The sequence below is a fragment of the Equus quagga genome, chromosome 3, assembly GCF_021613505.1.
Source record: "Equus quagga isolate Etosha38 chromosome 3, UCLA_HA_Equagga_1.0, whole genome shotgun sequence".
In the NCBI taxonomy this organism is placed as follows: Eukaryota; Metazoa; Chordata; class Mammalia; order Perissodactyla; family Equidae; genus Equus; species Equus quagga.
Genome location: NC_060269.1, coordinates 73768279 through 73791601, shown reverse-complemented (window position 1 = coordinate 73791601; position 23323 = coordinate 73768279). Strand labels below are relative to the sequence as shown.

The window sequence follows — 23323 nt, the reverse complement described above, 5'->3', positions numbered from 1 at the left end:
CTTTTCTCCTCTCCCCATTCCTCAGTGTTTTATATGAAGAATACTGGTAGTGGCCAACGTTTCCGTTTCAGTTTGCATCATTACCGTCGGATCACACTGGGATGATATCGTAGTGGATGGGACTCTGCATTCCCTGTTTTGGGGACATGCATTTTTCACCCAGATGAAGGACAAGAGTGGAGGCTGACAGGGGAAAAAAAGTGTAGAATAGGCCAGATATCTTTCATTTCCCTTTCCAGATCCACTTTCCTCACTTCTCTTCCCAGTTCTCTGCTCCATGAGACCTGTATGAACTCTAAGGGTTCCTATGCTCCTGGCTTCTAGTTGGTTCCAAACAAAGTGCTCTAAAATAAAATTCGAGGGAAGGAGAGGGAGTCTTAGGGTATTTATTCCCCAGGCTCCCTCCCTGAGGGGACCTGAGGCTGGCTACGTCCCTATTAAAGATCACTGCTCTACTTATATTTGGCTTTCTGTACAAGACTAACTCCTTCCAGGTTCTAGGAATTGATTCCATCCCTTTCCTCTTTGGACATAAGACTGTCAACAGCTCCACTACTCTAAGCCCTGGTTTTACTGCCATATCCCCTGGGGGTCACCTACACTTTGCTCAGAGTTTTACAAATTGTCTCTCTTCTGTCTATGACTTATCCTTATTTGACTGGGCCATCTCTTTCTGGAAAGGCCACGACTGATTCAGTCTAATGCTCACGCCACACACAACACTCACAGACTCTATATATATCGTTAAATATATTTTAATGAAAAACCTACAAAAAGGATTAAATAGACATGAAGATACTACAAAGAATTAAAGGTACCATACAAATACAAAATTTCACTTTGCTTTTATGACTATATTTTCTAGTGATTCCAATGTACTTTACAGCTGGTGGCTCCTCTGTCTCTCTTCTGGCCCTGAAAAGTCAGTCTCAGCTCCCTGTAACCAAAGTGAACTTCACATGAGAAAGGAGAAACCGATTTTATCTTTAATGCATATAACCAAATATAATTCAAATGCACTCAGTCTCTAGTCATTTGGTTTCAGGAAAACCTCGTAACTATTTCCAAAACTCTCTTTGCTAATGAAAATAACCATTAAAAGAAAAATACAATTTCCGGAAACCTTTAAAATGGTTTCCTTTCTCTCCATCCCCTGTGTGGAATGTGAGTAACATTATTTTGGTCTTTAGGAGTTGAAATAATTGTCTTTCATTTTCTATTTGGGACCATATAATTTTTACTGTTGATAAATAAATGAAAAGCAATAGGATATATTGAAGTAAATGAGGAAGCCATTTCGTGTAAACCTAATTCGGCCTGACCGTGTTTTGCTAAAAGGGTGTGCTGTGACCATTGAGCATGCATTGTATATCCGCTTTAAGTATTTACTATGTCCCAAAGACAAGAACAAATGGCCTTAAGACAAAGATGCAACTCCCCCCACATTGGCATTTCCTTAAGGATAAGCATCTCTCCCTAGGCTAGGAATTGATTGCTGCGCTCACCTGTGACCACACAGCTCAAGACAAGAGACCTGCTACCCTGCTGTGTCCATCAATTGTTGTGTGAATCGCTGTGCTGGCTAGGCAATCTCATGACTGTTACAAAAGGGACATTCCAATCATACGTGATGCGTGCTCTTTGACGGTATATGACCACTCCGCGCACCCCTACTTCTTTGGAGTGCTCCATCCTTTGTGAAAGGACTCTCCTTGGCTATATGGTCCTCAGATCTGGAATCTTATAAACTCACCCCAATTTTGATTTACAGATTGGTTATGGATTATTTGTGTCAACACTGCCTTGAAAAAAAATAATTGAGGAGAAATCTGAAGGGTTTTCAAGAAATATGCTATTTTGCCAATGGAATTTAAAGTATACTCTACTTAAGTATTTACAGTTATCCTAGCGGACTATTCGGACCACTCTCAAAGGTTGCCTACTGTTACTACAGCTGAGGATAGCACTAATGCTCTGGTACATCCAGGAAATGAGGTATCATTTCTTACAAAAAGTTTGTACGAAATATTCCCCAGTCCACACAACTCTCATCGTTACTGAGAAGTCTTAAAGGGAGTCAGAAGGCACCAGGAAATTAGTTAAGTTTTAATGTAAGTTGGAGAATTTTGTTGCTATCCTCCTGAAAAGCAGTGTTCCCAAAATACAGGAATCTGCACTACTCAGCATTAAGGCTTCCTGGACAATGCAGATGGGAAGACAGAGGGGGAGGGGGTGTGGCAGAGGAACCAACCCCAGGCGCTGGCTGCCTGCTGTGTAATTACCATTTGACACGAACTGTGTCAAAGGAGCTCAACTAGAGAAGATCCCACCGAAGAATGTGCTACAAATGATTGATTAACCAGTCCTGCAAAAGATGAGGGGGTGCTCTCTGACTGGGAGAGAAGATCTAGAAACACAAGTCTCTTAGGGCAAGAAGCTTGGGAAAAGTAGTAAAAGGCAAGGAAGGATAGACGACAAGAGGGACAAGAGAAGGGCCAGCTGCAGTCACAGACACAGAGCGGGCAATTAAGATCACAGCAGGGTGTTAAGAATCAGGCCATCTGCCAGTAGAGAGAGAAGCGAGCAACAGCGGGTCAGATATGAAATGCTGTCTCTGAAGGACTACCAGCACCCTGCTCTGTTCCCACAGTTCCGAAAAGTAGAGACGATCTCCACTCTGTACGTAGAGAGGGAGGAGCAGGAACCACACAGGTAAGGGCACCAGGACCTCCATTCCCCCTTAAAGATGTTACTATGACACTCTGAGATTTGCTGACAGTTTAAGAAAAGAAGTTTGATAGTGGGGAATTGAGCATGAAAGATACAGGATATACTCAACGAGCACAGAACAGGAATTATGACAATACTAGTAGTTTACAAGTCATTGACCCTTCACACAACCCTACATGGTTATCGTCCCCACTTTACAGATGATGAAACTGAGATCTAAAGAGATTAAGTAACTTACTCAAAGTCATACCTCTAGAAAGGAGCAGAGCTGGAATTTGAACCCCTAAGCCAAGTAAGCTATGCCTGCGATCTCTAGGAGATGTGGGATTTTATTTTCTTCCCTGTTTACTCCTGTTCAACCAGTATCCAGCATTGCAGGCTAGTCAAAGCCTGCAGGTTCACAAATCGTTGTCACATGAAGCATCTTTCCACGCTTTCCAAAGGGCAAACATAGGGGCATTTACACACAATGTGGGAAGGGTGTGCATGGACAAATGTTCATTAATCCATTCCAAATCGGCTCATCTACATAAAAAACTCCGAAAGTACAGAAATGTTTTTGTTGGTCTGTATTTCCTTGCCAGTTCTCTCTGACTGAAATTCGTGGAGCCAGATCAAGAGCTCCCAGAGGACACAGTTTAATGTTAGCAGGTGCTCAATACATGTTTCCCTTAAAGAAACAATGGGGAGAGGCATCGTGTTTTGCTGAACTGAATGGAGATGTGGAATCCGAAACTGCATTCCAGCCCACAGAGCTCAGCGCTCCCCCTCCATCCTAGTGACCACGAAGGGGCAGAAGACTTCCACCAGCTGCCACCTTGCATATAACTTTATGAGACTTACACATTTTCCAGAAGATTGTTGGAGGAAGGAGGTATAAAAATAAGAATAGTAGCAACAAAGGCAACGAACACTGTTGAGCGCCTGCTGTTTGCAAGGGACTCTCCTAAATGCCATGAGATGAGGACTTGTAACATCCTAATCACAAATGAAGCAATGAAGATACTGGAGGGAGGGACTTGACCAAAACCACACAGCTAGAACTTGAACCCAGACAACCTGACTCCTAAGCCCATGTCAGAAAAGGCAGAGAGACTGCTCAAAAGAACTGAGTTTGCACGGTGAGAAATTCTAAGTTCAGCACTTTATTGCTGTAATAATGGATTATTTTATTGCTGTTGCCAGCAACCCTCCATTCTGGAAGGCAGAGCGATTCAAGCGCCTCTGGTTTTGAGTACAACACTAAACTGATGTTCTGAGGTTTGCCAACACTTCAAACACACCTGAAATATCACCTCCAATCATCGAGGGGAGAAAACATCATCCTCGGGCTTTCAAATCTGCTCCATACGATCTGCTGTTTACGGACCACAGCTGGGATGGAAAAACAGTTGTTTTCTTGACTGTCCCTTCCTGAGTTTGTTATGTTTAATAAAATGTAATTGTAGAACCAGAAGCTTATTTGAAATTATGGATACTATTTAAATGTTGGAACACAGTAACACTTCTTTGAAGCAAGAGTTCTATCTAGAATTTTCTCCAATGTCATTTTATACCGTATCCATTGCGGTCTAGCTACTCTCACCTTCTTTCTTTTCATAAAACCCGCCAAGCTCTTTCCCACCCTAGAGACTGCACTGGCTGTTTCCTCAGCCGTGGCCACCTTCTCCCTGATCTTTGCATGGATGGCTGCTTCTCAGAGTTCAGATTTTAGCTTAAATGTGTCCCTGATCGCCCACACTAAAGCAGCCCCCCCAGATACCACATCAGCACATTTTAATCCCCTGCACAGCATCTGTCACCCTGTGATGGTGTGTCCCACTGGGACAGAAAGGGCACCAGAGAGCAGGGACATTTTCTGTCTAATTTGCCATGATATTTCCACGGGACAGAACAGAGTCTGGCACTGGTCAGGTGATCCCAGGACACAGGGCAAGTGAATAAATGACAGAAGGAATAACTGAATATCATCCTCCTGCCCTTGAGTAGAGCTTCACTGGTTTGACCTATAGAGAAGGATGTCATTCAGAACAGGAAATGTTGCCACAGAAGGCAGCCCAGTTGAAGCTTGCCATCACTGATTTAATATGTAAGTTGCATGACCGAAATTTTGGTTAAAGTCACAAAAACCACAAAGAATCCAGAAAGAATGTTGACTGTTTCTGCAAAAGTGATGTCTTCCCAGCAAAGGATGTTTTTGCGATTTTACTTTCCAAATGTAAAACAATCTCTAGATTTGGGTGTTTGCTTTGCAGCCTAGACAACTGTTACTGATGACCCCTCCTTTCAGTTTTTCCAATATGTGCTTCATATCCTAGTAATAAAAGCATCGGACCAGAGCATGCATGGATTTTTCTCGGTGCTGTCTGAGCTATTGAATTTTTTCGTGCTCATTAAGCAGTTTGATATTCCTAATAAAAGAAGATTCAATAAAATAAAGTTTGTCCTTTTTCCACTTTTAATGCTCTGATACCTGATAATAGAAATAAAGAGCAATAATGTCCCAAACACTTAAAAAATAATTGGCCTCACACACTGGGCTCTCTTCTTTCTGAGAAGAACTCAAAATTTACAATATATCTGAATAAATGAGACCACTGATTAACATGGCGAGCAAAGCTAAAGACAGGAGAAAGACACCGCTTCATTAAAATAAGCGAGGAGTCACTGACTTCATTGGATTGAGACCCTCAGAAAGGGACTGAGTCCCCATCTAAAAAGCAGGCACACAGGAAAATCAAATTTCACCACCCAGCCAACAATCTGACTCTAAGCTGATGGCACATTTATTAAGAGTGAGCACTTAATTTGGTCTTCAAACACCTTCAATTATTTTTTTATTCACTAAGATTATCAGTGAAGTATTGATAGTTACAAAAGTGATATTTATGATCTAGACATTTGCCTCAGGCGTGAACTGAATAGATATGAATATGGAGACACATGAACAGCTCTCGGTGAGCATGTGTGCGCGTCCGCGCGACAAGCTGCTGATACGCTGTTCACAGCGCAGCAGCGTCAACTCAGAAAGCATTTTGGCAAGACCACCCTTCATTTGCAAGAAGCTTTAGCCTTGTGATCTTTCTAATTTAGGATTTTTATCTGGAAATAAATACAATAAATATAACATGAACTAATAGAATATAGGATAAATTCCACCTCCCCAAGTGCTTCTCCCTGGGACATGAATTTCATTTATTAAAATAAAACACTTCATGCTTTGGCAAATTTTCCATCATGCCATCCACTGAGTAAATTACTCACCAGGTCTTGATCCAGTCAGTATTTCCAAACTGCAACATGTAGCATGTAAAGAACACAGCACCACATAAATATTTTCAAATGAGCAAATAGCAGAAGTCAAAGAAAAGAAAAGAAGCCTATTTTGGCAAGTCCAATATTTATGACATGAACATCCTTTATAATGTAACCTTAAAAAAAAACTTTAAAAAGCCAATGTTAAAGACACACCAGCAAGAAAATATGTATTTAAATCTTTCCATTGCTTATGCTAGTTTGCAACTGGGCTCTCTACACAATAGAATTAAGCAACTCTTTCTGATGCTCAGAATAATTTATTTGTACCTCTTACATTTTTTCCTCATCTATCAAAAGAAAAATGTGTTGGCATTCATTCTCAATTTTTTTATCAATCAGCAGATATGACAGCAACACAGCAATTCTTCATTACACTAATGGGGGGAAATTAACTTGACATCAAGCCTAATTGAGTAAAACCTCACTAATTCTTCTAAATAGGGCTAAGTCCTGCTTGATTAGTGAAACCAATTTAGTACAGAACATGTTCAGATAAATGTACTTTTAGCTCCCAGAGCAACACGGGGTGTGGTAGAGGCCCCTAGGGAAATCTGCCACTGTGTATTGGTAAGATTACGGTAGCATATCAATTACATTGTACATAACTTAAAAACCTTGGGTGCATCTTGCCTGCAAATCGTTTCAAAAGCAGGTTTTACAGATGCTGTCAAGATACTCTACAGGTTAACCTATAAGCAAAACACACATAAATCATAATCGATCAGCTATGACAGACTAGTAGAGGCAACAGTAACAAGGTTTCACTATACAGGCAATCCTCAGCTCACTACAAGTTGCCTTCCAAAAGTTCATGTGTAAGTTAATTGTTATAAATCAGAATTCATTCGAGCAATGTTCCCATTAGGAAGTTAGTGTCTAAGGAAGGAACCTGGGCTTGGGAATCAAGACCCCAGGAGGGCATCCCATCGCAGGTTTGCCATTTATTGTCTGTGTGAACTTGAGTGAGACACTTAACCGAGTCCTAATTTACTCATCTGTGAGTAGATTTAGTACCTATTTCATGACGCTGTTGTCGGAATGGAACATAAATAGCTGTAAGGCAGCTACAGAAGTGCAGTCTACTCACACCTCTGCATTTCTTTTCTTTTTTCAAGCCTCCCTCTGAATCAGCGAGGACTGGCTGGGAGCCTGGAGAGGCGCTTCAGTGGATTCATGACCCCCTTTAAACTGCATGTCAAAGTTAGTGGGTCTGTATATTCTCCTGTCGCAAAATGTAACGTGCCTCATCAAACAGCTTCCTAAGGGGAATGATTAAGAACTCTTGCCCTACACCAGCCCCACGGCCCAGTGGTTAAAATTTGCGCACTCCACTTTAGCAGCCCCTGTTAGCAGGTTCGGATCCCTGGTGGAGAACTACTCCACTCATCAGCCCTGCTGTGGAGGCATGCCACATCCAAAATAGAGGAAGACTGGCACAAATGTTAGCTCAGGGTGAATCTTCCTCACCAAAAAAGAAAAGAAAGAACTATTGCCCTACAGTTTAGGACACTTCCCTAAAATTTTCAAAATTTAGAAATGGCCAAATGTTTAAAAATAATAATTGGAGGTATCCTCTGAACCTACATTACCGTTTCACCCCAATCTTATTTACCTAGCAACCTCCATCTTCCTGGGAAAGCATCCAAGACGCCTCACTTGCATCACTTCCTGCCCCAGCGTGTGCCACATCCTTCTCAGTACAGCAACCTGTGCTCCCCCTCTACTCTACTCTAGCTATTTTTGACATGTCCATAAGCACCTTTAGGGAAATCCAAGCACATGGTAGACGCTTGTCAAGTGGATATGTATTTTTCTCACAAAAATGCATTTATATTTGAATTTCATTATAAGTAGTCATTTCAACTGATGAGAAGCATGCAAATCAGGAAGCAACTTAGCTTTGTTAAAAGAACTTTCAGTGGGATAGATTAAGTTCAAATAAACCCTGGTGGCTGTGAAATCAATTTCCTCATCTGTGAATGGAGAAAATCATACCTACCAATCATGATTGTACATGAATAAAAATATTTGTAAAATATTGAGTATATTCCCTGCACATGAGAGGTACCACCACCATCACACCACCAGCTACCACCATCTCTATCCTTGCTATTAATAATTTAGGAGTGACAGGTAATAGAAATCTGGCATGCTTGGTAATGAGTTGCTCTGACACTTACTGTGGTTCAGAGACCAAAGAAAAGAAAAGCTGTGCAGGGACAGCTTTCCAGGAGGTGGAGTGCAAAAAGTTTCTGGAACTTCACACACAGGAGCAGGCTGCTTTCACATGTGGCCTCCTGGCGCCCAGAACCCTTCAAAGGTTGCAGGCATGCCATTCTCCCTGTCTGCAATAGTGTGGGACTCTACCCAGATGGACCATCCCACTCCGTGCCTCGCGTCTGCGCAGAGCAGTGCTGTTCGAGTTTGTGGGTCTGGGCTGCAAAGGTCAACATCTCCACTCCTGAAAGTGAGGACACAGACTCAGAGCTGAGACTCCTGCCTGTCTGCCCAGCAGTCTGCTGTCATCTCTAATCCCCTCTTAAGCACATTAACAGAGAGCTGGTTCCAAGCCTTTTCCACTTTTCCCCAACTCCACACTCCACTTGCTACTTCCCACCTGCCTGCGACGGAGACCATCTGACACGCACTCCCTCCCCTGTTTCCACAAACACTTTCTCCACCTTCCACCCCATCTGAGAATAAGAGCCCTACTCCTTTTCAAGATCAACAGCTCCACCTGTGTTCGAACTGCCTTTTTGTTTCTTCTCTAGAAATTTGCTCCATTCGATGTCTCATCACGACTTCCCTTCTCTTCTGCGTCTTCAACCCCTCTGTCCACTCAGCCTTTCCTCCATCTGAAATCTCCCTTGGATTACCAGAATCCCAAATCCTGATACTACATTGAAATGCCCTTGCCTTTAATGAGAAACTCCTTGAAATAATTCATTTTTCCAGTCTTTTTCTGTTTCTATTTGTTAAATCTGGCCTTACAGCCCAATGCAGCATAGCAATGCCTCCAAAAGCAGCTATATCTGACTTTAAAAGCATTGAAAATTTATGTATTCTTTACCAAAGCCTTTTTGAAAAAAACAAGGAAGGAGTTATTAGCACAACCATGGCACCACTTCTAAATACCCTTCAGACCTCTTTCCCTGGCCATAGTTTCAGCCGTCAAGGCACATCCTAAATCTCTTCTTCCTTGAAAATTCTTCCAAATTTTTCTCTCCCCCAACACATCAGTTCTCCATCTTCAGATAAACTCATTATTATGGAAGCTGATGGATTATTCTCATTCATTATTCTGTGCTGGGGCAAAGCGAACAAAGACACATGACCAAGGAGAGTCCACTACATCCTGGGGGCCCAGGAGATTTCTTCTGTTCATAAATGGAAAGATTCCACCACTCCAGCCCCTGGCCCCTTTCTCCTACTCCTCCTTCCTAATGTCCCTGAAGCTAGCACTGCCCAATGCACAGAACTCTGTCCAACAAAGTCTCTTCTGATGAACCTTGACACCAGGAAATGTGCTCTGAAGGTAAGGCAAGTCAACCTCACAATTCAGGCCGACTACCTTCAGATCCTTTATCCAAACTGCTATTTGGTTTTGTTCTCTGCAAACCGCTCTGAAAGCCCTGTTCTCATCTATTCTAGAAACTTTCATTGATATAACTCTTGGCTACAAATTGCTCCTGCACTGAAGTCATCAATCTATTTTTGAATCTTCAAAATGTACCCCACCACATCTTCACAGAAAATCCACCACACGAAATGCTTTCTTCCTCCAGTTGCCACGTGCTTGTAAACCTGACATACGACCCACAACTTTGCACCAAGTCTCCTTCTTTTTCCAGAGCAGTCCAATATTCTGCACTGAAACAGAGGTCGCTGTGACTTTGAGGCCACACACAGCGTTGGCCACTGCTGCTCTCACTTAATCCCCAGGCCTTCCCAGGGATATGGTAATGTTCGCTTGTTTGGTCGTGCTAGTAAAAAGAGTTAGTATATTACTGCTTATTCATTACTTTTAAAACATTTCATTTAATCTTTGTAATAATCTTGACTGGTAGAGATTTTTGCCAATTTACAGATGGAGAAAATGAGGTTTAGTAACCTAATTAGTTGTCAGAGTCAGAATTTAAACTCTGATTTGACTCAAGTTCTTTTGACAAAGCAAAGTTGCTCTAATTTTCAAGTTACTAATCAATACCTAATGAATAATGCCACAGTACAGAAATGACACAACTTTTGTGAGAAAATATACTTAATTATTCCTTTAGTCTCTCACTCTGCTTTAAGCCTGCTTAATTATAAAAGTAGAGAAATTAATTAAGTATAGATTATCTATTCTTGGTTATATTGTAGAAAAGGAAAAAGAATTCCAATAAAATTCAACACTGAGAAAAACACTTAGGAAATTCTGAATATGAAGGAACTTTCTTAATCTAATTAAGGGTATCTATTTTTTTAAAAAGGAAACTAAAGCAAGAAACCTGTTGAACTTATAAGCATTCCCATCCAAGTCAGAAACAAGACAGAACACAAGCATCACTACTTTTACTCAGCATTATCCACGAGTCCTTGCCAACGCAATGAGACAAGAAAAATAAGAGTTATAACCATTAGAAAAGGAGAACAAATGTGCTTATTTGCTCTTTGATGTCTACTTAAAAAATCCAAAAGAGTAAACAAATAAAATGCAAGAAATAAAAGGAAAGTGCAGCATACAAAATCAATATACTGAATTCAATGTATTCCTACATATTGGTAATAACCAATTAGAAAATATAGCAAGAAAAATCATAACATTTATAATACCTAAAAAGCTACAAAGTAATTAGGAATAAATCTAACAGAATATTTTTAAGACATTTACATAGAAAATTACAAAGACAATCTGAAATATCATAAAGATGTTAGCTGTCCCTCGATTGATCTCTAAGTTCAATGCAATGTCAATAAAAATTCCCAAAATGATATTAACATGGAAGAATAAAGATAATTTTCCATGAAAAAATAAGGTGAGGAGCCTTGTCTTAGGACATTCAATGTTTACTAAAACCTATAATAACTAAGGTAGTGTGGTATTAGGGCAGGAATTTTTTTTAACAGATAAAAGAGAATAGAAAACCCTGATACAAACATATTGATATATAGAAACTTCACATATGGCAGAGACAAAACAATCTATCCAAAAAAACAAGCCAGGACAACTGCTGTTCTACAAAGAAAAAGAAAAACTAGATCTTTTTCTTATACACAAAATAAATTCCACATGGGAAATTAAACTTAAAATTTTTAGAAGAAAATATAGAAGAATATCTTCTTTACTTTGGCAAAGGGAAGATTTCTTAAAGAAGACTTAGAGAGTAGAAAGCATGAAGAAAAGTATTGATATATTCACTACATTGAAATTAAAACTTTTTTACAATAAAATATAAACAAAATGAAAAGAGAGGTCACAGACTTTGAGAATATATCTGTAACCCACTTAATTAATGAAGATTAGCATCCAGAATATACGTGAAACTCCTACCAGTGATCAATGTTCTCTCCTTGACAAACTCCAGTCAAGCTGCTCTGAGCCCTCTTCTCAACCAGGCCTCAGTCTTGCGCTTCTGTGTCCACCTTTCAGAGTTCAGTGGGAGCAAGAATCCTAAGTCAATTTAACAAGGATCCCCTCCTGCTTGATATTTGATCACCCGGGCCTGCCTTCAGCAAGAAACCTGTTAAGCTGGTTTAGCAAGAATCTCCCCTGCCCTGATGTCTCCTCTGGGTAATTTCCTATCCCCTGACTCCGGTATTCTGCTCGTTAGCAATCAAGCCTCCTCTGTCTTTACTGTATTCAGAGTTGAGCCCAATCTCCGTCCTTTACTGTAGCAGAGCTGGCCCCTATTGTCACAGTGTTCAATGAAGTCTTCCTTACCATTTTAAATAGTGTCAAAATCATTTTTTCTCTAATACAAATCAATAGGAAAAAAGACAAACATCCAACTAAAAATGTGTGAAACAGATGAATAGGAAACACAAAAGTAAATGTATGAGCAGTAAGCATATAAAGAGATGCTTAACTTTACTAGGAATCAGAAATACACAAAGACAAATCACCAAAAAATACCATTTCAAACTCACTAACTTAGTAGTAAATTATTTTAATAGTCTGAAATTTTCAAGTACTGGTTAAGATGTGGAGACAATGCGAATTCTCTTCTGCTGCTGAGGAGAGTGTAAACAAGCGTAGCAGTTTGGAGAGCAATTTGTTGTTATTCAGTAAAACTATATACGTGCAAACTCCCTATGACCCATTTCTTATAAGTCCAACCTTTCTCACAGAGATTCTGTGAGACAAATCTTAATGCCTTAAGGTATCCATTACACATAATAAATTAAATTTTTTCCCATGCACATAGAATGGTATTAACTATGTATCATCCTTAAGAGATGAGAGAAAACAGTCACTTAAATTGTTTTCAGTGGGGCTTACTCCTCCCATAAAACTCCAGCTGAGAAAATTTCTAGACCATGATTCTACACCACGAGTCCGAAATGACCTAAATGCCACCCAAGGGCATTTAGAAATGTGAGGACAATGGGGGCTATTTTTTGGTTGTCATTAATGACTGGCGTGCTACTACTGACAAACAGTACTGTAGAACCAGAAATGCTTACTCTCCTCCAATGCACAGGACACTTGCACACACAGAACCATTCTGCCTGAAATGCCATAGTGCCCGCCTCAGCCCTAGACAAACGCTCACACACAGGAACAGCGAGGCATGTACAGGAACGTGCGCTGCAGAATGATTGTTATAGCAAAAAGCTGGAAAGAAAACGATTACCATTTTCAGAGGAAATGGATAAACAAATAGTAGTAAGATTCCGCGGTTAAAATGAATGAAGTAGAATACAAGTACTAAGATGTGAGGGAAAAAGAAAAACCAAGTTGCACAATAAAGTGTTGAACATAATACCTTTTTACTCGGTTCCAAAAAGGTAAAATAATACAATATATTGTTTATGGAAATATAAATATATAATAAAAATATTAAAACAAATAGATACGGGAAGGTTAAATTCACGATAATGACACTGATGAGATATATGCATCTCATGAAATACCATAAAGCAGTGAAAATGCATGAACTACCACTACAAGCAACAATATAAAGGAATTTCACAAACGTGATGTAGAGCAAAAGAAGGCAGACACGGAAGAGCACAGACTCTGTGAAAAACTGTTTGTTGTATAATGTTAGCACTCACAGTAGCAGTTTCCTCTGGGAGGAAAGGGTGTGATCACTGGGGAGGGCACAGCGGAGGCTTCTGAAAGCCGGTGATGTTCTGCTTCCCGGTGCAGGTGGCTGGTGGTTCCATGGACTTTTACTTTGTAACAATTCGTAGAGCTACTCAGTGAGGGTCTGTCCACTTTCTGGTATGCATGTTTGTTTTTTTTTTTTTTGAGGAAGATTAGCCCTGAGCTAGCAGCCGCCGCCAATCCTCCTCTTTTTGCTGAGGAAGCCTGGCCCTGAGCTCACATCTGTGCCCATCTTCCTCTACTCTATATGTGGGACGCCTGCCACAGCATGGCTTGCCAAGTGGTGCCATCTCCACACAGGGGATCCGAACCAGCGAACCCCGGGCCACCAAGAAGCGGAACGTGCAAACTTAACCGCTGCGCCACCAGGCCAGCACCCGGTATGTATGTTTGGTCTCAGTGAAAACGTTTATTTAGAGAGGATTTAATCATCTTTCCTCCTCCCTGCCCACTCGCCCCTTTTCCAGGGCTCTCCTGACTGCCTCATTTCTGTTCACACCATACTCTTTTCTGTCACCCAGAGACTAAATAGTACAGACTTGGGCATCTTCCAAAGCACTTTCATACACTTATACTATTTGATTCTCCCAGCTGGCCTGGGAGTTGGTAGCACTGACGTCTTTCTTCATGAGTTTTCTGTGTCATGGTGATGCTACCAGCCTCCCTGGGTGAGATCAGGGATGTCCCAGCTGGCCAAACGCCTGGCTAATTTAAGGAGTCACAACAGATAACCTTAAGTCTCTCCTCACAGAGGGTATCAACTAAAATGCTTTTGCCAAATTTACATACCCAGGACATGGTTTTTCTGGAAAAGCAAAAGTAGTTCTTAATGGAGGATTTCCATTTCTGGCAAGACGCTCTGGTCAGTATTGCAAGCCTCCCCATTTTAGTTCTGATTTCATTTAGACTGCATGTACTATGTCCAATAGTGTGAATTCATTCACTGGTGCTGTAGCTTATCGTTCAAATTACGACTTTTACATTAGGTACCATGAAATTTTTCATCTTTATAATTAATCTATATAAAATTTCTGTATCCAGATAAAAAAATTAACAGCACTAACTACAATGCTTAATTCAATTTTAAGAGATTTTATGCACCCCAATTATTTCAGTAATATGGCAAATATCTTTCATACATTATTAAGGTGTCATTATTTTAATGTCCTTTCAAATAAATGGAATGTGTCAGAGTGTGACAGATAAACTGGACTTATGAGTACATAGCTGAACAACTCTGAGAGAGAATCTGTGAAAATATCATCATTCAAATGGCAAGCTGAACTGGGCTTTAAAGTTTTATTCCACCGAGCAAGAACAAACGTTTCAAGTTCTCTTAGTCAACGTGACAGAAGGTCAATGGCGGGCTTGCGAGCATTTACATTCAGAAGGCTGTCTTTACTAGCAAGTAGCCTTCAAGTTTTAAAAATCAAACTAGTTTCTAGGAAAAGCACTCAAGTTGTAAAAAGGATAAATAGCAGAGATGAGAAAGCATGGAATTCTACATTTTATCCCCTCATTGTGTTACTCTATCTCAGTGGAAAACACAAACAGATTCAAAAGCCTTTATGGCCTAGGAGAAGAGCCCTCTTCTAAATGATGATCTGTAAATAATTAAGCAGACAGATTTAGAAGCTAATCTCAGAGGAAGGAAAGTTGAAGCGACAGGATTTGATGAGATCACTATGATTGAAAACTAAGAAAACAGAAGAAAAAAAATTGGTGAATGGAAAAGGGAGGGAAATATATAATTATCACATGTATATAATGTCAGACACATCGTTACATAGTTGACCCATAATAAATTATTTAATTTTCACAAAAATTCATTACTGTAAGGGTTTTTGCTCCTCATTTTACAAGATAAGCAAAGAAAGGCTCAGAGATGTTAAATAATTTTCCCCAAATCACACAACTAACACATCTTACTGCTGAGACGTGACACTGGCCCATGTAACTCCAAGCCCTTGCTGCCTCCTCCACACCCAGCTGGCCTGCAAGGAAAAGGAGATCCAGAGAAAGCAGCAGGAAAGCAGCAGCTAAAATGGCAGAGGAAGAAGGATGGCGCCACATCACAGAAACCACCGACTGAGTAATTCCAAGAGGCAGCGAGGATGCTCCAGTGAAAATCCACCTTTACGTTCCTAGCATTCGGCCAGTAATAGGTTCTCAAATGTTGCTAAGCTACAGGAATGCCTCAGAAAGAGGGAGAATGAGTGTCAGGAACATAGCATCCTGCCTAGAAAAATCACTTGTACCATGCCAGAGAGAGCATCAGAGAGGAGGAAGTGATTTTTTTTTAATTACACACGATTTTATATTTGAGGAGATGATGAAAAGGAGAAGGGAGAGCATGGAGGCTGGTCGGCAAATGGGAATAATAGGCTGGGTGTCACAGGATGACAGTTAACCGCATGGGTCTAGGAAGCAGGAGGTCTGGGTTTAAATCGTAACTTGGTTCCTGTGAATCTTGGCTAAGTTACTTAACTTCTCTGTACATCAGTTTCCACATTGTTAAGACGGAGATAATAATTGTACTTACCTCATAGGGTTGTTACTTTGAGGAGTAAATGAGTTAATATCTGTAAAGACCTTAAGACAACATCTGACACATAGTCTTATCTCAGTATTAGCTAGTCTTTCAAGAAGATGGACAGTGTAGGGAAGGAAAAGGTTTGAGAAATCTTGGGGAGTGCAGAGTCAGGAAAAAAGAAGAGGGTAGAAAAGACTTGAGCATGTCTGTAGACATGGAGAGAAGGAGAGATTCAGGAAAAATAAATGAAAGCAGACAGAGACTACGGGAAAGATAAGCACATTTGGAGGAACTGGCCTAAAAAAGAGAAAAGGTACAAGTTGTCACACAAAAGGGAAGGTGGAGGGCAGATGAGGACACAGAGCAGTTTTCAAGAGGTGACAGATGAGGTGAGACAGCAAAGTTCACAAAGAGTCCAAATAACGATCTCAGTCTTCTCAGTTAAGGAAGAAAAGGCAGGAGTGAGAATTTTGTGGAGTGATGAAAAATTTTTAGAACAATTATTCTTGAAAATATGAAACAATGTTCACTAGAGATGAGTAAAAAGTGTAGTGTGGGCTCATTCAGAGTGGATTCAGGTACCAATTTTCATGACTTTGGCAACATAGAGTAGAACCAGATAAAATGGCCTGTAGGGGTGAGGAGGCACAGAGATGGGTCCCGGGAGACAGCATTTTCCACCAGCAGCCGACCACCCAGAATTCCTCCTCATGACTGCGGAGGGGCATTGTCTGCCTCGAATTAAACCAGCTTTTCTGTAAGCAACAATCAATCAAGATCAATGAAAAGCACTTCTTATATGATTTTATTACTTACATAGCTTTCAATTTTAACTAATTGTTATTATAACCACATACAGGAAAGTAATTTATTTCTGTTTTTAAAGCTTGTGATGTTCAAAAACTACACGATTTTAAATAGTAAATAGGTCTTTGGTGAAATACGGCAGACTGGACATACATATTTATCTCTAGTTCCTCCTGAAACTCCCTAAAATAAAAGAATAAAAAAGGCCATAAAGCCACTTGACAGAAAGAATAGAAGATGATATGACAGCATTGAGATAATTATCTTGGAAGATGAAAAGAAGAGGATGAGCTCTAACTGATTTCACAGAGGAAAAAAGTGAACAAGAAGCAAAGTGATGCAGGGCCCAGAATCTCAGAAAAGTTTAGGAATTGGAAGCGCTAAGTACCTCTAAAGGTAGTGGGTAAAGAGTGGAACTGAAAAGAAGAGAATTAGTTGTAAGTTTATTTAGGGAGCAATTAGAACCCCAGATCCTGCCTCCCAAGACAACACAGCAAGGCAACCACCCCGAATGATGACCAGAGACCTACCCTTTGGGGAAACTGAACCAGAAAGAACCCAATTCAAGGATACAAAGCAGACTGAAGACAGGAGTGAATACAGTGCTGAGGACAAGGGTATTAAGCCAAATATTCACAGTGCCCCAGTCTTCTCCTTCCACCCTACTTCCCACCCCTAGGCAAGAGTGGAGAAAACCAACGACCTGAGAGAAGAGACCAGTAGATAAGCCCCCACACACACACAGAGCTTCCAATAAGTTTTTTGTAACTCATACTTAAAAAAAAGAACACTTTCCACTTTTCTGTAAAACGTTACTGTATAGTATTATATAATATTTCAGTTATGTTAGAGAAGGGCATAAAGTCTGTCTGTTCTGTCCCATTGACATATTTCCAGTACGTAGAAGAATGCCAAGCAAATATTAGGTACTCAATAAATACTTGATCCATGAATTAAGTGTATTTAAAATCTGTTGGACATGGAAACCCAAGCACCTCATAAATGTTCTCTTTCCAGTTGTAGAAAAGTCTCCCTAACATCCCTACACTTAACAGCTAAATTCCACTTCACAGCACCTCATTTTAAACAAAGAATTCACCTTAGGCAACTTCTAAAAATAGCTCATATTAATTTTTCCTCTTTTAGAAAAATAGGTGGATCATATCACTTTCTATTTAGTAGCATCTATTTTGAATGAAAGCACAAGATGGTTCATTTAGAGCCTGATCACAGACAACATGAGGGCTGGCTCCAAGGTCACTCGAGTCGCCTTGAGGAGCTAACACTGCCCAAGTACCTGACATCCCTAAGGAATCAACACCTAATAAACACAATCCTTCCAAAGCTGTAGACTCAGGGGAAAAAGACCCACCTGCTGCATAGGTACTGAAGTGGCTTCTCCTTGTGTCTACACAGAGAGAGAAAAGAACACAGTAAGCGTCACAGGTGAGATGTGAAACCTCACCGAGTGGCAATGACTGAATAACTGGAGAAATGGAATTCTGTGCTCCCCTTCTTCCCTCATAACTGCCTTCTTCTCATCTCCCTATTACCCCTATCTTTCTCCAAAGATGTGCCCGCTCCTGTGTGCACACACACATGCACACACACATCCCACACGGACTGCGGTGCCTAACATTTATTGGGTCTGGAGCAAGGGTACAAAGGAAATCTCATATCATTTGTCTAAATATTTAAAAGTTACAATCAAGCCAACAAATTGTTAAATAAAATAACTTTCATATCCTCCTACTGTGATAAATATGCTTCCATGGCTACAAAATTTTTAAAAATATGTGCAAAGCTATGGTTTTTATATGACTGAATATAGACAAAATACCAAAGACAATGAAACTTAAATACTATTGCAGATCTGAGTATTCTGTGATGGGCCAGAATTGTTCATAGGAATATTAATAAAGACATTCATAAGTCATACATTTTAATTATTCTATAATATTTCTTTTGTTCTTCCTACATTCCAGAAAAATCAAGACTCATGCTGTTAAAATCTAGATTGTCACATAACTTGTGTTCTATTGATAGTGATATAAAATTAGACTACTTTTCTTAACTCATGGTAACTCTTAGTTTCTTATTTTCAATTTGGAAAAACTTCACTGTGTTGAAGTGGTAACAACAGAAATCATCAAGAACATTCTTAAGGCAATACTTGGACTCAGAAATGAACCATGAATTTTATGTCATTCATGTTCTATCATTGTAATGGGGTCACCCAGATTAAATTACTTTTATCATATAAAATAATAGAAAATACTTTAATTGTATTATTAAAATCACTATCACTTATATTATAATACCTACTGTCTCTGAAAGCATAATCTAAACACTTAGGGTAGTTCTTAAATTCTATTTCTTTCAATTTTTTTAATGTAACATAAAGAGAAAACAAAAAATAATATATTGCTCAATTTGATTAAATCCCTCTTCATTCGAGACTATATCTTCAAACAAAATGACCAGAAAATAGTCTCCATGAGAAATTAGTGTCGGGAATATTTACATGGCTCACCTCAAGGCCTGACACATGGCTGTCACACTGACACCCACCTTCTCTGCCTTCAGTTGGACTTCTTACTCCTAGAAGGATACTTCCAAAATCCTAGCTTCATTCCACCCACTCACTAGATTGGTAGTTTACCAAGGTTTACAATTCCACAGACGTTTCTATTCAGAATATTGAAGGAAGTGTGCCACTGGTCTCCAGCACTGATGTTGCGAAGTCTGATGCCATTTAGCTTCCGGTTCCCTTGCACGCGACCTGTTCAATTATTCTCAAAGCTTTTAGAATATTCTTTTCCCTGATATTTGTATGGCTGGCTCTACTTTCTCATTACTCAGCTCTCCGCTGACCTCTTAAGGGGTCTTTCTTCATCAATCAAAGAAGCCCCTACATGTCACTCCCACATCACCATGTTTTATTTTCATCAATGTATTCACCGCTACCTGGTATTTTCTTGTTTTATTCTTTTCTATATTGTCTATTTCTGCTGAATAAACTGTAAGTTCCATAAGAATTCATTTGCTTCTAAGAATTCCCAGTGCCCAGGACAGGAGCAGGTACTCAGCACACGTTTCCCGAACAAATGAATGAAGGCCTGTACACTAGCACAACCACCAAAGCAGAGTAAGAATGGCTCTCTGATTGATATTGCTAAACTATGTAAAACAAGATCATGTCTAGGACCCCATCTTTGTCACAATGCTTATATTTACTGCAAACATGTCTTCTGGCCATATTGAACCATAAACCAGGAGCCCTAAAACTTTACACCTAAAATCAAACTTTTGAGAAGTTTAATTTATTTATCCTTAGAAAGCAATGCTCTTGGGCCAACTTATCTTCTTCCCCCTAAAAAATTAACATTTATTAAGTTAAGAGTTAATGTCATCATCTTGATTCTAGTAGAGCAGTGGCATGAAGAAGGCAATCCAGAGAGGAATATAGGGCGCAGGTCAGCCTCAAGAGGCTTCAGTCCTGACCCGAGCCTCACCATCCAGGAGCTGTGGCCCTCAGTGTGTTATTTAACCTCTCTAAGCCACTGTCTCCTAATTCTAACAGTCCTTGTCGCCTAAGCTATTATAAAGCTATAACCAAGATCATTCATCTAAAGTTCTGGCATAGCCCTTGAGAACTTCATAAATGTTAGCTGTAATTATTACAAGAAATTATCTATTTGAACATTTCCATATTCTTTGCAAAATCTTGGCTGAAAGCATCATTCATTACACCGCATGAAATAATTTCCTCTCTTAGCTTAGCACTCACATAAAACTACCTCCTCAAACACATTCAAGATTCTCCTGAACCAGGGGGAGAAGGATGCAATGAATCATCTTCGCTTTCCAGAAGGGAACTCAGGTCATTTTCCATAATAACCTCCTCCAGGTATCTTTTTTAGCGTTTTTTTTTTCCTCTTAGCTGACTTTCCTTTCGATTTTACTTTTAATTGTCCTCTTTTATATTATGTTTAACTTTGTAGCTTGTGGATCTGTCATTTACGAGATGAGTGACCCTGGAAAGGTTATTTAACATCTAAAGCTCCATTGTTTTTTATGCTTTTTTTTTTGGTGAGGAAGATTGGCCCTGAACCATCACCTGTTGCCAATCTCCTCTCTTTTTTCTCCCCAAAGCACATAGTTATATATCCTAGTTGTAAGTCATTCTAGTTCTTATACGTGGGACGCCACCACAGCATAGCCTCATGAGCAGTGTCTAGGTCTGTGCCCAGGATCCAAATGGGCGAACCCCAGGCCACCAAAGTGGAGGGTGTGAACCCAACCACTCAGCCATGGGGCCAGCGCCTAAAGTTCCACTTTCTTAATCTGTCAAATGAGAAACATTGTGGACACCAATGACCCCACCATTCCAGCATCCCTTTTTAATAACCACTCCTCTGCTGCATCCATATATTCCTTTGGGGCCATACAAGGGACCCAACCCTCTAAGCACTTAGATTAGTCTAGAAGTGGACATCTAATTCAAGCTGGACCAAAGCTACACTTGCCAGGAATTCTGGATTTAGGACTAGGGTCCGGTCAATGTCCTTCTAGTAGCTGAAATTATAAAACATAAATCTCAGGAGTTGCTAGTGGCTCTGCTTCTCACTTATCCACAAGCTGGACCACAGTGAAAGAAAAGAATGACTCTAGGGTGCAGGGAAGAGAAGGAGAGGGAGTCCTCATGGTTCTGGTGGTTCCCAGGTTCCTGCTCTCCCTGTAGCTTGGCTACTTCATTAGACAGCCTGCTATCTTTCCAATTAACTCTCCTTTTTGCATACGTAATTTGTGTTTGATTTCCATCACTTGAAACCAAAACAGTTCTATAGAAAGCAGAAAATAATCCATACTTTGAAAAGTTGTTATAAAAAGTAAATGAGATAAAGTACTTAAATGCCTGCCTAGCATATTACCTGGCATATAATACTTGCTCAAGAAATGATACCTATTAATATTATTTAGAAGATGAGAATAAAAATTCTAAATCAATTAATTAATGAACACCATTTTAAAGCTCACAAATCTTTCTTCTTGCAGTTTCAAAATCACTCAAAGGGATTCTTTGGTTTTTGGATCTTCAAAGAATTGCAAAATAAGAGAAGTGCTCTGAATTAATCTTGCTACATATTATTGTACAAATCTAAGTGATTCTTTATAGTTAAACAATCTTAGAGAACAGTGAAGCCTGAGATTCAGTAACCCACGATTGCTTGCTTAACTCACTAGTCTGGAGTAAATATATGGAGGGAAAGTGGAAAAAGAATGCAGACTTACATTCCACTTAGCCCACATACACAGGAATAAGTCTGACACGTTTAAATGTACAAAATACTGACTTGGCTGCATTCACAGCAGTCCACGTAGCATGAAGCATGCTGTCCAGTAAAGAGAAAAGGGAATCACCGTACCTGGAGAGAGACCACACTGACATTATCAAAAGGGATGTGTCCATTAGGCTCAGTGACAGCTGGATTTGCATAGCAAGTCACACCGTTGATGGCAGGTAACGTTTTAGGTTGATGAGTTTTTTCTTGAGAAGGACCAAAGTCATCATTTCTAAAGTGGGTGTGATCATTCTACATGGAAAAATAGCACAAGGAAGAAGAGGTTGTAAGAAGGAAAAATATGACTCACAGACAAGAAAATAGGGAGCTTAGTGCTTTTAATTTATAAGGAAAAATTTTTATGTCTATTCTGTATGTAATGTAACCCTTTTAGATTTATAAAATATCTCTCCCTATCAATGTATCCTCATTTATTAGATCCTTTTGTTTCTGTTTTTTCATGTTAGGGTACATCTACCTTCTTATTTTGATGAATATGAATGGAATACAAGTTATGCACATCTGTTATTCAATGTCAAACTGTTAGTACTTTCTCCAAATTCTACAATATTAATCAAATGTTTCTCTTATACCTATCAATATATTGATTCTTTTCTTTCTTCTCACATTCATAAGCCTAATAACTGGACAACTTACATAATTCTAAGAATAAAATTCCTGCCTTTATTTGCGTGTGTAAAGTATCTTCAGTGGGTAAAATATCAAACGTTTTAAATAAAGTCCATTTACCTGCCCATACGTCTTTAACAACATCTTAAGCATTCTTTCAAAAAAGAAAAGTAAGTAAAATCCACCAAATACAGCAACTGCTTTCTCCACATAGTTGTCAATTTTGGGATTGAACCCAAATGCCTGAGGGAGAAAAAAAGACAATTCAGGTAAAACCAAAGAATTTAACTTGATTTCTACAAAATAAGATCAAAATTTCTCAGTATACAATTTTCACCAAAGTTCTAAGTCCATCTTCACATTCAAGTAATACTTGGAACTTACCTGCCAAAATAACGAAACAAAAACTCTGAATTTGAGCAACCAAACTGAAAGAGATGGCACAGAAGTTTTACAACCAGAGGAGATTCTATTAAATGAAGTCCCCTGGGTATTTCATAGTTTCCTAGCTATAACACCGTCGGTAATATTTGCCTTGAAAGAGTAAACTTTTGGCAGTCAAGATGCAGCACTGATTCCCATATTAATAAGACAATATTAGATCTAGGTAATGAAGATAAATGAGACATTGATTATCCACTTTCTCTA

General features: G+C 39.6%; 1 protein-coding gene across 5 annotated transcripts in view; it reads right to left on the bottom strand.

Annotated features, from left to right (window-relative positions):
* Positions 1 to 23323, bottom strand: part of SLC39A8 (solute carrier family 39 member 8) — a 67964-nt gene that overhangs the window by 13106 nt on the left and 31535 nt on the right. For 4 of the 5 annotated variants that reach the window (XM_046657436.1, XM_046657435.1, XM_046657433.1 and 1 more), the window contains exons 5-7: positions 22796 to 22918; positions 22130 to 22297; positions 18073 to 18108 (exon numbers count right to left, since the gene is read on the bottom strand). In XM_046657436.1, the coding sequence (XP_046513392.1) occupies positions 18073 to 18108; positions 22130 to 22297; positions 22796 to 22918 (327 nt within the window). The remainder of the gene's footprint in view (positions 1 to 18072; positions 18109 to 22129; positions 22298 to 22795; positions 22919 to 23323) is intronic. The other variant, XM_046657437.1, reaches the window with a different exon arrangement.